Here is a 14,942-nt window from a genome sequence, read left to right on the forward strand (position 1 = left end):
TTCCTTAATTGCAGTTCCTAGAATCTGAAAGAAAATGTGGAATAATTGTAACATCTTACCTAACCATCTTGAAAACATTTTAGTGTTTCACTCTAGAATATTTGTAGTTTCTTTATATCTTTTAAAAATTAATTTTACTTTTTTAGCTGAAACATAGCATTTGTCCATGATGATTTGGTGCATGTGCACATTGCACACTGAACAAATCAGGGTAACAGCATTTCTATCATCTTAAGAAAGTAGACATTTCCTACTGCTCTGTGTTTTTATTAGGAGTACTTGGTAGATTTTATGAAAGCTTTTAAAGTACATTGTCAATACTACCCTAATATATCATTCTTTAATTCATTTTGTTACCAACCACTTTTGTACTTCCTGAATATATTTGACACAATGATAACACCTTTGATGTTATCAGTTTGAATTCTTTTGGATGCAAAGACTAGAAAGCCTATCACAAAACATCCTCAACCATAAAGACAGTTGAATTCTTTAGCACCTAGAGAAATGGTCGTTTTAGGAGTTGAATAGAATCGTCAAGGAGTCAAGTTCTTTTATTTTCCACACTGTCAATACACAGCAATAGAGAAGTTGATTGCATTGCTCAGTGTCTGACCTCTGATAGATCTTCCCCTCTATGCTTTGCATCACCGCAAACTTGTCAGAAAATCCTGATTCTCTTTTCCTCTCTTTGGGACCTGACATGGCTTCAAAGCATGTAGTCCCCTTCTACTCACAAATCCTTTTGTTCAACATACTTCCTAACCACCATAAAAACCCAGTCACAACTCCCTTCCTTACTCAGTCATCTTGGGATGCCTGTACTCATGGTCCTAGGAAGCCTCATTGGATAAATCAATCTTAAATCTCCCCATCCTCTTAATATATATGTAGTGTCATCGGTCTTAACATCAAAACGAATTTTTGGTGGGAATCTTTTCTCCTGTCTAAAATTAGTACTGTGAGAAGAATGCTAAGACAATATTCTCCATAGCCAGATGCCGTTTTTATCATGCTTTGAGGTATCAACTGGCTGATGCCTGGGAGGTCAGCATGTACTTTATGTGGCTACATGATGACTAGCTTGTACTTTGAGTTGTGCTTGCTGGGGTCTACAGACTATGTTATAGATTTAACTGACCTAAATCAGAGGTTTTAAACATTAATATTTAATTAGGATACCAATATGGGATTGGAGCATTCCTTAAAATACATTTAGGTTGTGTGTTTTGGTCTAGACCCATCTGTGTATCTCAAAATGAATCATTTGTTCTCCTTCCTATGTAAATTGTGACTGATGGCAGGATGAGGGAAATGACTTTACCCTAAGACTGTTTGCCTATATGTAACAAGGAAGCATTGAAAAGCAAGCATAGCAGCACACACAAGTCATCTGAACACTTGGGAAGCTGAGGCAGGAGGATTGCAAGTTTAAAGACAGACTCGGTTACATGGTAATGCAATAACAATTGGAACAACATAAAAAAGATCAGGGTATCTCTGATAAAAAAGGACCCAAGGATCAATACAGTTGTTCAAACTTCATCCAAACATTTTAGCGTGTGTTTTCTGGCTGAATATCTGAATGGTTTGCAGCAGTTTTCACACTCTTGACTAGCACCAGTGATCTGGCTCTCTGGTCTGTCCAGTGACAACAATAATTTCTTCCCAGGGTTCCTCACTTTGATTTAAGGAACTCTGACAATCTAGTGCCTCATAGACTCATATTTTTGGTAGAGTGTCAGTCAAGGTCACACATACCTTGTGAGTATCATATACTTAAATCACTATGCAAGTCCTCACCAAGACATTTCTTATCCCCTTTATTGACAATGAACAGGCACATATTCACTTCTCAGAAAACATATTACTGAGCTCTTGGAAAAAGCATTTAGTGTCATTTTTTCACCTTATTTATAAGTTACAGGACTTGGGCCTCAAGAATGTCAGAATGTCTCATTTAAACAAAGTTAAATTAAATTAAATAAAGCATGATACATTTTTGTCATCAACAGAAATCAGGAGTGAATTACAATAGAAAATCTTATTCTAATCAAGTAGGTTTCATCCCAGGATTGCAGGGATGGTTCAACATACGAAAATCCATCAATGTAATCCCCCATATAAACAAGCTGAAAAACAAAAATCACATGATCATCTCACTAGATGCTGAAAAAGCCTTTGACAAAATCCAACACCCCTTCATGATAAAGGTCTTGGAGAGATCTGGGATAACAGAAACATACCTAAACATAATAAAAGCTATATACAGCAAGCCAACAGCCAACATCAAACTAAATGGACAGAAATTAAATGCAATTCCTCTAAAATCAGGAACAAGACAAGGCTGTCCACTCTCTCCATACCTTTTAAACATTGTACTTGAAGTTCTAGCCAGAGCCATACGACAACAAAAGGGGATCAAGGGAAGACAAATTGGGAAGGAAGAGGTCAAACTTTCACTGTTTGCAGACGATATGATAGTTTACATCAATGACCCAAAGAACTCTACCAGGGAACTCTTACAGATGATTAACACCTTCAGCAAAGTGGCAGGTTACAAGATCAACTCAAGAAAATCAGTATTCCTACTATATACAGATGATAAAAGTGCTGAGAAAGAAATCAGAGAAACATCACCCTTTACAATTGCCACAAACAACATAAAATACCTTGGGGTAACGCTAACCAAACAAGTGAAAGACCTGTATCGCAAGAACTTTGAATCTTTAAAGAAAGAAAATAAAGAAGATACCAGAAAATGGAAAGATCTCCCATGCTCATGGGTAGGTAGGATCAATGTAGTAAAGATGGCAATCCTGCCAAAAGCAATCTACAGATTCAATGCAATCCCCATTAAAATCCCATCACAATTCTTCACAGACCTTGAAAGAACAATAATCAATTTTGTATGGAAAAACAAAAGACCCAGGATACCCAAAACAACCCTGTTCAACAAGGCAACGCCGGAGGCATCACCATCCTTGACTTCAAGCTCTATTATAGAGCTATAGTCCTGGAAACAGCTCGGTATTGGCACAAAAATAGACAGGTAGACCAATGGAATCAAATTGAAAACCCTGATATTAACCCACAAAAGTATGATCATCTGATCTTTGACAAAAAGCTAAAAATATACAATGGAATAAAGAAAGCATCTTCAACAAATGGTGCTGGCATAACTGGACGCTGGCATGTAGAAGAATGCAGATCGATCCATGTTTATCGCCATGCACAAAACTTAAGTCCAAATGGATCAAAAAACCTCAACATAAATCTAGCCACACTGAACTTCTTAGAAGAGAAAGTGGGTGGTACCCTTGAACGAATTGGTACAGGAGACAGCTTCCTGAAAATAACACCAGTAGCACAGACAGTGAGATCGACAATTAACAAATGGGACCTCCTGAACCTGAGAAGCTTCTGTAAGGCAAAGGACACAGTCAGCAAGACAAAAAGGCACCCACAGAATGGGAAAAAATATTCACTAACCCCACATCTGACAGAGGGTTGATCTCCAAAATTTACAAAGAACTCAAGAAGCAAGTCTCCAAAACACCAAAGGATCCAATTAAAAAGTGGGCTGCAGAACTAAATAGAGAATTTTCAATAGAGGAGTCTAAAATAGCTGAGAGGCACTTGAGAAAGTGCTCAACATCCTTAGCCATCCGGGAAATGCAAATCAAAACAAATCTGAGATACCATCTCAGTCCTGTCAGAATGGCTAAAATCAAAAACACCAACAACAATTTATGCTGGAGAGGATGTGGTAAACGGGAACACTCCTCCATTGCTGGTGGGAGTGCCAACTTGTTCAGCTACTTTGGAAATCAGTATGGAGATTCACCGGAAAAATGGGAATAAACCTAGCACAAGACCCAGAAACTCCACTCTTAGGCATATATCCAAAAGATGCCCATTCATACAACAAGGATGTCTGTTCCACTATGTTCATAGCAGCATTATTTGTAATAGCCAGAACTTGGAAGCAACCTAGATGCCCCTCAATTGAAGAGTGGATAGAGAAAATGTGGTACATTTACACAATGGAGTACTATTCAGCAGAAAAAAAACAATGGAATCCTGAGATTTGCAGGCAAATGGATGACACTAGAAGAAACCATCCTGAACGAGGTAACCCAGTCACAAAAAGAGAAACATGGCATGTACTCTCTCATATATGGATTTTAGACATAGATCTGGGGAGTGACAGCCTACAATCCCATGGCCAGAGAGTCTGGGAAATAGAACCTTCATTCAGTGGCTGATGGAAGAAGAGGCAGACTCCCACGGCTAAGCACTGAACTGAACTCAAGAAAGCCAGTAACAGAGAGGGAGGACTGATGACCAAAGGGATTAAGACTGGGCTGGTTTAATCCCCAGAAACAGCTGACCTGACAAGGGTTAGCTCTTGAATCCCAGGCTGATGCCTGGGAATCCAGCATGGGACTGATCAAGACCCCCTGAATGTGGGTGTCAGTGAGGAGTCCTAGGTAATCTATTGAGCCTTGGGCAGTAGATCAGTATTTATCCCGAGTATACACATGGACTTTGGACTCCCATCCAACAATGAGAGATACACTCTCACCCTGAACTCTTGGGGGAGGGTCTAGGTCCTGCCCTGGATGAAATGACAGATTATGGACACCCCTATGGAGGGCCTCACCCTCCCCCGGGGAAATGAGGGGATATTGGGGGGGTTGGGGGAGGGCACGGGAGGAGGGGAGTGAAACAGAGAGGGACCTGGAACTGACTTGAGAAGTAACCTTGTGTCTAATTTAAATTTAAATTTAAAAAAATAGAAAATCTTATTCTACAGGGGGGGTGTGAGAGAGGGAGGTGGGTTAGTTAGACAAAATCTAAGGTTTCAGTCTTCATGGCCTGCCTTCTTTAATTTATTTATTTATTTTTGCAGTTGGTTTGTTTATTACCCCATAATCTAAAGCCATTCATGACCAGCATTGTGCTTAGGGGCTTTTTTTTCTTCCTTCATTTTTAAAGCAATAAGTGAAAGCATTTCTTTAAAAGGCACCTGTTCCTCCCTTCTTGGGCAGCAGCCCCGTACTGGCATCCTAGAAACATTCAGCAATGCAACCTTTGACCTCTCCAGTCCCTTTCCCCATTTCCCAGCAGCTTGGATGATGGTGGTATCCCCCAGCTCATTTGATCTTCAGGCCCTTCAAGGCTGACTCCAAGCTCTTCACATCCCAGATGCTCATGCCACCATCCATGCCTGTAGTGCAGAAATGCGAGCACTTGGCCTTGCCCCCTCTGAGCACCGAGATTTGATTGACACTCTTCTTGTGCAGCGAGTCCAGGCCAGTGCCCATGGCTGCACCACCCTCATAGATGGCCTTTTTGTCGAGGTTCTGGATTCGCTCTCGGGCTGTCAGGACACGTTGGGAGCTCTGCTTGGGCACATCCAGCCGACCACCAAAGTCCAATGTCCCCTCAGCACTGTCATAGGTAAATAGCACAGGGAAGCAGTCGTGGCCCACTGCCACTAGACTATTTTCTGTGATGAAGGTGATGGCCAGGAACGGCTAGGTTTCAGAGACCAGGGTTGCAACAGTCATCTTCTTGTCAGCGTCTGCCAGGCACACGGTGCTGTCGTGGCTTACCCAAGCCACACGGCTCCCGCAGGCTGAGAAGCAGACACCATGCACCCAGCTGCAACTGCTGCTTGACTCGAACATCAGTTCCCCAAAGGGCATCTTGGAGCCCCACAGTGTAGGCGCAGGCCGCTCCTCCACCTCCTTGATATAGGCAGAGAAGATCCTGCATTTGAAGTCACAGGAGCCTGCAGCTAGGAGCACGTTGTTGGGGTGCCAGTCCAGGCTGAGGACAGTGGAGCTGATGGGCTTTTTGATGTGCTTGCATGCCCACCAATCATTCACCCGCTCAAAATAACAGATGGAAATGGCACGGAAGCCGCTGCCCACGGCGAACTTGTTCTCTTTGGGGGCCCAGTGCACACAGCGCGCAGCTCGGTTGATCCTCAGGATGAACAGAGTGGGCTTCCACGTGCGGCCCTTCAGCGACCACACATAGGCATTGCAGTCTGTGCTGCAGGTCACAATGCAGTTACTTTCAGGGGCCCAGTCGATACCCGTAACCTGCCCATTGTGCTCCTTAAGCTCGTGAACCTTGTTCCACTTGGCACCACTCTTCTCATAGATGTGCACCTTATGGTTGTTGGGAGAGATGGCGATCTGTGTTCGGTCCTTATTCCAGGCATGGCAGCTGATGGGCTCCAGCAGGAAACTGTCATAGGCCATAGTCACTTGTCTCCTTTAATCTCAGCACTGGGGAAGCAAAGGAAAGCAGATCTCTATGAGTACGAGGCCAGCCTGGACTACATAATAAGACCCTATCTCGGGGCGCCCAGGCCGCGGACCCTGAACAGTCAATGCTCCGAAATTGGCTTCTTTATGTTTTGTTGCCCAATGCTGTATATGCCAGGCAGGCCTGAGAATCCCATTTCCACCTTCTGTCTCATCACAGGAGCACTGAAATTACAGACATACACTGCCACACCTGGCTTCGCTTGGGTTCTAGGGATCCTAACTCAAATCCTTAAAGCAAATGCTTTATTCAGTGAGCCATCTGTCCAGTACAACTGTGTGACTTTTAAAGGTTAAATAGGAATTAACACAGAGTTGGATTTGTGCTTTAATGGCTGATTATACTCTAACTACACGTCTAGGATTTATAATCAGATCCACTATTTTCTACTCATATCTCTCATGTATATATAACTCTCTTCTTCCTAAGGAGCCTCTTTTAGGTTCAGGGTCATAATATACCACGAATTCATTGTTGATTTTAAATTTATATTAAATCCAATTTGTCCCTTGTAGTCCAGAATAATATATCCCAGAAGGCCTATTTGATTTCCCTACCCTGATTCTCTACTAAAAGACATCACAAAGTACATTTTTACTCTGGCTCTCTTTCTTCACCCTTTCTTTTCTTGGTTTGCACCATCTCAGAAATGATACTTCCATTTGTATCCTTATTCACACTTAAAAACTAGTCTTCCAAACACGGTATGTACTCTCTCGAGTATGGGTTTTAGACATGGTGCAGACAGTCTGGGAAACAGGGAGGACCTTAAAAGAGATAGGCTTGGTACCCCAGAGAAGGGGAATGGGACAGGAACTCCTGAGCAGATTGGGAGTGTATGGGGAGGGGAGAGGTGTAGGAAGAGATTTTACATATCCTTAGCACTAACCGCTCCCGTGTGGGTCTGTTCACGAGTATGTAGAACTTAAGGGGGTAAATAGAGCTAGGAGGAGGAGACTCTCGCTCTTTGGGTTTCAGTTTTGACCCTGGAGAACAGCATGTGGACCTTTGGTTCTTGGCTTCCTTGGCTTTTCAAGTACGTGATTTCTCTTTTAATAAATTATCATACGACATCCATATTTTGTGTAGTTTAATATTTCTGCATTATCTTGTGTTGGTAAGTAATCTTACTCAGCCTTGGGAGTACATCATTCTACACAACTTTGGACCAATGCACCGACATGGTGCGCCTTCTAATCTGGCCAGGGCTTCAGACAAGAGCTTCAATTAACATTAGAACTTCAGTCAAGAACTTCAATCAAACATCTCCCGCCAAAAGAGATTAAGTGCAAATGAGACTTTTGTTACACTAATATTTTCTTCATACAGAATCACATGAGATCGTCGTCTTCCCATTTCATCAGGAAGTAATTTTGAAAATACCATGCCCCCTTTCCCTACTGTTGATATCACAGGATAGTTTACACCTGCTAGTAGTTAGTTTTCAATTATTTAGGGTTGGGAATGGAAGGAGGTGTTCAGACTTTGGCATCTCATTTTTATTATTATTTATTTTTAAATTTAAATTAGAAACAAGGTTGCTTCTCAAGTCAGTTCCAGGTCCCTCTCTGTTTCAATCCCCTCCTCCCATGTCCTCCCCCCATGCCCCCTCCAATATCCCCTCATTTCCCCAGGGAGGGTGAGGCCCTCCATGGGGGTGTCCATAGTCTGTCATTTCATCCAGGGCAGGGCCTAGACCCTCCCCCAAGAGTTCAGGGTGAGAGTGCATCTCTCATTGTTGGATGGGAGTCCAAAGTCCGTGTGTATACTCGGGATAAATACTGATCTACTACCCAAGGCTCAATAGATTACCTAGGACTCCTCACTGACACCCACATTCAGGGGGTCTTGATCAGTCCCATGCTGGATTCCCAGGCATCAGCCTGGGATTCAAGAGCTAACCCTTGTCAGGTCAGCTGTTTCTGGGGGTTAGACCAGCCCAGTCTTAATCCTTTTGGTCATCAGTCCTCCCTCTCTGTTACTGGCTTTCTTGAGTTCAGCTCAGTGCTTAGCCATGGGTGTCTGCCTCCTCTTCCATCAGCCACTGAATGAAGGTTCTGTTTCCCAGACTCTCTGGCCATTGGATTGTATGCTGTCACTCCCCAGATCTATGTCTAAAATCCATATATGAGAGAGTACATGCCATGTTTCTCTTTTTGTGACTGGGTTACCTCGCTCAGGATGGTTTCTTCTAGTGTCATCCATTTGCCTGCAAATCTCAGGATTCCATGTTTTTTTCTGCTGAATAGTACTCCATTGTGTAAATGTACCACATTTTCTCTATCCACTCTTCAATTGAGGGGCATCTAGGTTGCTTCCAAGTTCTGGCTATTACAAATAATGCTGCTATGAACATAGTGGAACAGACATCCTTGTTGTATGAATGGGCATCTTTTGGATATATGCCTAAGAGTGGAGTTTCTGGGTCTTGTGCTAGGTTTATTCCCATTTTTCTGGTGAATCTCCATACTGATTTCCAAAGTGGCTGAACAAGTTGGCACTCCCACCAGCAATGGAGGAGTGGTCCCTTTTACCACATCCCCTCCAGCATAAATTGTTGTTGGTGTTTTTGATTTTAGCCATTCTGACAGGACTGAGATGGTATCTCAGATTTGTTTTGATTTGCATTTCCCGGATGGCTAAGGATGTTGAGCACTTTCTCAAGTGCCTCTCAGCCATTTTAGACTCCTCTATTGAAAATTCTCTATTTAGTTCTGCAGCCCACTTTTTAATTGGATCCTTTGGTGTTTTGGAGACTTGCTTCTTGAGTTCTTTGTAAATTTTGGAGATCAGCCATCTGTGAGATGTGGGGTTAGTGAACATTTTTTCCCATTCTGTGGGTGCCTTTTTGTCTTGCTGACTGCGTCCTTTTGGGCATCTCTTTCAGATAAGTTTAGGATTCAGATGGGATTAATATGCTTAGGATAGGATATAGGTAGATTATAATTCGTTTATCACCTTCCATGTATACATGCTTTATATGTTTGAGACATTTTGTATATTGACACAATTTAGTTTTGTCTTAAGTCTAAACCTTTTCTTTAAAATAAAAGGGGAATTGTAGGGAGAGATTTTACATATCCTTAGCACTAACCACTCCCATGTGGGTGTGTTCATGAGTATGTAGAACGTACAGGGATAAATAGAGCTAGGGGGAGGAGACTCTTGCTCTTTGGGTTTCGGTTTTGACCTGGAGAGCAACATGTGGACCTTTGGTTCTCGGCTTTCTTGGCTTTTGAAGTAAGTGATTTCTCTTTCAATAAATTGTCATAGGGCATCCATATTTTGTGCAGTTTAATATTTCTGCAATAGAGAGGAAGCTGGGGAAAAGAGAGGAAGAGAAGAGGAGGCGAGAGGAGGACACAGAGGAGCAGGAAGGCTGAGTCGGAGGAAGAATAGAGGAGAGCAGGATGAGAGATGCCATAATAGAAGGAACTATTATAGGTTTAAAGAGACCAGGCTGGTGTAACCCACAGAAACTGCTGACCTGAACAAGGGGGAGGTCATGAAACCCAAACTGATGGCTGAGGGGCCAGCATGGGACTGATCCAGACCCCCTAAATTTGGGTGTCAGTGAGTAGGCCTCAGCAATCTATGGGGCCCAGGTTAGTATATCTGTACTTATCCCTGGCTTAAAAATGGACGTTGGGTCCCATTCCACATGGAGGGATGCTCTCTCAGCCTGGACACAGCTTCTTCTCTTTTGTCCATCCCTAATAATAAGACTTTAGATTAACCCAAATTTTGGTCACTTTTTTTTTTGCTTCATCTATTCAATATCTTTAAAACTATTAAATCCATTTATACACATGATCCCATATAAACTCCCTTCCATGCAACATTCAGAGTAAAAGTTTCAAGGTTCTGATAAAGCCAACACTAGAAACCCTGTAATATTAGCCCTTCATATCGAGAAAAAAATCACTTGTCCTAATCTCGCTTCTGAGACCAGGCAAGATGGCATCATTGTTTCAACATCATCTCACTCATGACTCTTCTCTGCTTACACTGGCATTTGTACTGCTCCATGGAAATGTGAAGCTTGCTCTACTCTTAAACTTTTAGCACTAACATTCCAGATCTCAGATCAAATACCATTTTCTCAAAAGACCTCCCAGGCAATGGAGATGGCTTCCTACACAAACTTGCAGAGCTGAGTTTGGGTCAGCAGAAAATATATAAAAGCCAGACTTAGTGTTGTGTATGTGTAATTCTTACAGCAAGATGAGAGGCAAAGATAAGAAATTTCCCAAAAGCTCGAAGACCAATTAGTCTAGAGTACCAAGTGCAACAGGAGAAACAAGAGACCCCCTGCCACAAATGAGGTAGAAAGTGAGACCTGACTTCTGAAACTTGTTCTGTAACCTCCACTTACAGAGTGTGTGCTTCCTCACACACAAAACAAGTACTCTCCCCCCTCTCTCTATCTCTCTCTCACTCTCTCTCTCTGCCCCCCTCTCTCTCTCACACACACACCATACACATGCATGCACAAAAATAAATACTTTGAAAGTGTTTATTAAAAAATTTTCCTGCCGGGCATTGGTGGCACACGCCTTTAATCCCAGCATTCGGGAGGCAGAGGCAGGCAGATCTCTGAGTTCAAGGCCAGCCTGGTCTACAGAGTGACTTCCAGGACAGCCTCCAAAATAATACAGAGAAACCCTGTCTCGAAAAACCAAATAAATAAATAAATAAAAATCTTCCCTAAAATTCTTGTGTATAAGGAACCATCTCAAACTCCCATGGAGTCCAAATCCCATATAGCATCTATATGAATACCTTTCATCTTTATTATATTAATTATATGTCCACCACAATTAATTTATATCCACCAATGTGATATAAATGGCATGAGAGCCAGAAACTTTTCCGATGTTGTTCACATTTTAACTAAATGTATAATTTATTCAAGAGCCAACTTCCAAAGGCATAAGAAATAATGGATCTCGTGACAAAACAAACAAAATAAAAAGACAATAGTATAAATCAGAAATGCAGAATTCTGATGGAGGTGGGATGTAGCATTATAGAAGTGATGAGGACATCTGAGGAGAGCACATAGAACAGAAACAGAGAAGCCCAAAGATGAAATGCTGAACACCATACACCAGTCCTGCTTAAAACTTCTCAGTGGGCTACAGGGTAAGATGGCAGATTAGAAATTCCCTTTATGAATTAGAAGAGTCAGTGTAGTAAATATAATCACAAGCAGAAAAAGAACATCAAGAAGTCCAAGAAAGGGGAGACAAAACAACTAAAAGGCAACAAGAAACAAAGACAATGCAAAGAAAAGAAGGAAACAGTCTGCAGTAACACTCCACGAGGAGGAAGGAAGAGGAACAGGGAACAAGGATAACAAGAAGCCAAAACTACAAGGTGAGACAGGCAGTCCAGGTGACAATAGATGGTGGCTGCAGGAGAAACTCACACGTCTCACAAACTTATATGCACTGGAGTGCGGGTTGGAGTGGCAGTGAATTTAGGGGCTTGCCGGCCTAGCCCTGGAGATTCTTCTAATCCATGATCTTGCTCCCCTTTTCTCAGAGGGCTACAGCGTGGCACTATCTTGAGACAGTGCCTATTGTCTGACACTGAGTATTCTGAAGACCTGAAAACAATAAATAGCCACAGTCGCAGGGCTGGGAACAGCATACCACGGTTTATGACTTAGAAAAGGCCACAAGAGGTAGTCATGAGAAGAGAGGGATTGGACACCATCTGCCAAGAAGTTTCAGTGGCAGGGAGTCGAGGCTTCGAAGCTGCTGCCCTATCCACTGTGGTGACAAGGGAATACTGTCACCTGTGGATTACTGTGGAAGTTGAAAATTCCAAACATATGGCAAATAGACTATCCTCCCTCCAGTGTTGCCAACTGTCTTGGTTTGAATGAAAATGCCCCCACAGACTCATAAGGGGTAGCACTATTAGGAGGTGTGGCCTTGTTAGAGTGGGTGGGGCCTTGTTGAAGGAAGTGTGTCACTGTGGGGGTGGGTTTTGAGGTCTCCTATGCTCAAGCTAAGCCTGGTGTGGCAGTCTCTCTCTGATACCTGTGGCTCAAGATGCAGAATTCTCAGCTTCTCTAACACCATGTCTGCCTTGACACTGCCATGTTTCGTGTCATGACAATAATGGACTAAACCTCTGCAACTCTAAGCCAGCCCTAAATATTTTCCTTATAAAAGTTACCATGGTCATGTCTCTTCACAGCAATAGAAACCCTAAGACAGAAGTTGGTACCATGAACTGGGGTAATGCTGTGATAGGCCTGATGATGCTTTTGTTTTGAGGAATCTGGGGACTTTGGATTAGGAGAGCAGTTGAACACTTTAAGCAGAGCCTAATGGGACATCCTAGTAAGAGCATGGAAGACAGTGGTGCTGAGGGTGATTTTACTGTGGGACCTGGTTCTAGAGGTTTCAGAGGAGAAGAATATTATTATGTGGCCTAGAGACCATTCTTGTGATGCTTTGGCAAAGAATGAGTCTGCTTTCTGCCCTTGTCCAAAAAAAATCAGTCTGGGGCTAAACTAAATTATGGATTAACAGCTTTGGCAGAAGATATTTCAAAGCAGTGTAGAATTACCTATGTCCTGTGGTTATTTGTGATCATGTTTATACAACCCTATAATGAAAAGGAGTAAACACAAAATACATAGTTGGAGGATAAAAGGGGCACCAGGAAGTGTAAACAGATTAAAGAAAACTCTGATGCTAAGTGGAATAAAGGGAGTGGTGACCTCAAAGGAAGACCCTAACTTCTAACTTGTGGAAAAGAAATAAAGAAAAATGAAAAGGAGTTAAAGAAATGCTTAGGGTCAGGCATAGCTGTGCATGCCTTTAATTCCAGGACTCAGGAGGCACAGATCTCTGAATTCAAGGTCAGCCTGGTCTATAGAGCCAATTCCAGGACAGCCAGCCTTAGGCAATTAATAAAAACAGAAAGCTGATGAAAGTGTATTTGAACAATGGGACCATGTTCCAGTCCACCAAGAATCAGAACTTGGCAGCTTCCGCCACATGTTCTGGCTTTAGAATCAAGGATACAAGAAAGGTCATGAAATCTCCCTCCACAACTAGGGAAAGTGGCTGATTCCAGGAACAGGTCAGGAGTGTCTCTTTCCATGGAGGCCCAGAGACGTCATTGTGTGAAGCTGTGAAGGTGAAGGCTGGATTGCCTTGGAGACTCCAAGATGTTAGAGATTCCAGAGCCATAGGATACCTGCCTAGGGAAGCTGCTAACAGGGACTGTGCTGCAGTAAACAAAATTAAAAGGAGTTGGAGATCTGAAGAGCATTTTGGCATTAGACATGAAGATGCAACATTTTGAGTTTGTTCTACTGATACTTGGTCTCGCTTTGGTCTAGTATTTCCTCACCATGGTCCCTTTCCTCCATTTTGGAATGGTAATATATATCATGTGTCATTATATTTTGGATATATGTGATCTGCTTTTCATTTTGATTTTACAGGGGTTATACTTAAGAGATTGCCAACTGTCAAAACCCCTGGGACATGATTACAAGGACAAAACCTACAAAACTGTGTGGTAAAAGAGGGAAGGACAGAAAAGATAATCAATGGAATTATAACAAAAAATTCAAATCTGAGCTGCATGGTGGTGGCATACACCTTTAATCTCAGCACTCTGGAAGCAGAGGCAGGCAGATTTCTGTGAGTTTGAGGCCAGCCTGGTCTACAGAGTGAGTTCCAGGACAGCCAGGACTATCCCACAAAGAAATCCTGTCTCAATTAAAAATCCTGATATTAACCCACACACTTACAAACACCTTCTTTTGACAAAGAAGCTAAAATTATACAATGGAAAAAAGAAAGCATCTTCAACAAATGGTGCTGGCATAACTGGAGGCTGGCATGTAAAAGACTACAGATAGATCCATGTCTATCGCCATGCACAAAAATTAAGTCCAAATGGAACAAAAAACCTCAACATAAATCCAGCCACACTGAACCTCTTAGAAGAGAAGGTAGGTGGTACCCTCGAACGAATTAGTACGGGAGAACACTTCTGAACATAACACCAGTAGCACAGACACTGAGATCAACAATTAATACATGGGACCTCCTGAAACTGAGAAGCTTCTGTGTGGCAAAGGACAAAGTCAGCAAGACAAAAAGGCAGCCCACAGAATGGGAAAATATATTCACTAACCCCACATCTGACAGAGGGCTGATCTCCAAAATTTACAAAGAACTCAAGAAGCAAGCCTCAAAAACATCAAAGGATCCAATCAAAAAATGGGGTACAGAACTAAATAGAGAATTCTCAGTAGAGAAGACTAAAATGGCTGAGAGACACTTGAGAAAGTGCTCAACACCCCTAACCATCTGGAAAGTGCAAATCAAAACAATTCTGAGATATCATCTTACTCCTGTCAGAATGGCTAAAATCAAAAACTCCAGTAACAGTTTATGCTGGAGAGGATGTGGAGAAAGGGGAACACTCCTACACTGCTGGTGGGAGTGCCAACTTGTACAGCCACTTTGGGAATCAGTATGGAGATTCCTCAGAAAAATGGGAATCAGACTACCACAAGACCCAGCAATTCCACTCTTAAGCATATACCTAAAAGATGC

At 42.4% G+C, this 14,942-nt stretch overlaps 1 protein-coding gene across 1 annotated transcript; it reads right to left on the minus strand.

Annotated features, from left to right (window-relative positions):
• Positions 1-4,912: 4,912 nt before the first annotated feature.
• On the minus strand, positions 4,913-6,278 carry LOC101844152 (actin-related protein 2/3 complex subunit 1B-like). Its single transcript, XM_040743887.1, is given in 1 exon segment — positions 4,913-6,278. A coding segment is annotated over 1 exon segment (1,119 nt). The 3' UTR covers positions 4,913-5,159.
• Between the last annotated feature and the right edge of the window lie 8,664 nt (positions 6,279-14,942).

Source organism: Mesocricetus auratus, unplaced genomic scaffold (genome assembly GCF_017639785.1).
Source record: "Mesocricetus auratus isolate SY011 unplaced genomic scaffold, BCM_Maur_2.0 Super-Scaffold_100003, whole genome shotgun sequence".
Classification (NCBI taxonomy): Eukaryota; Metazoa; Chordata; class Mammalia; order Rodentia; family Cricetidae; genus Mesocricetus; species Mesocricetus auratus.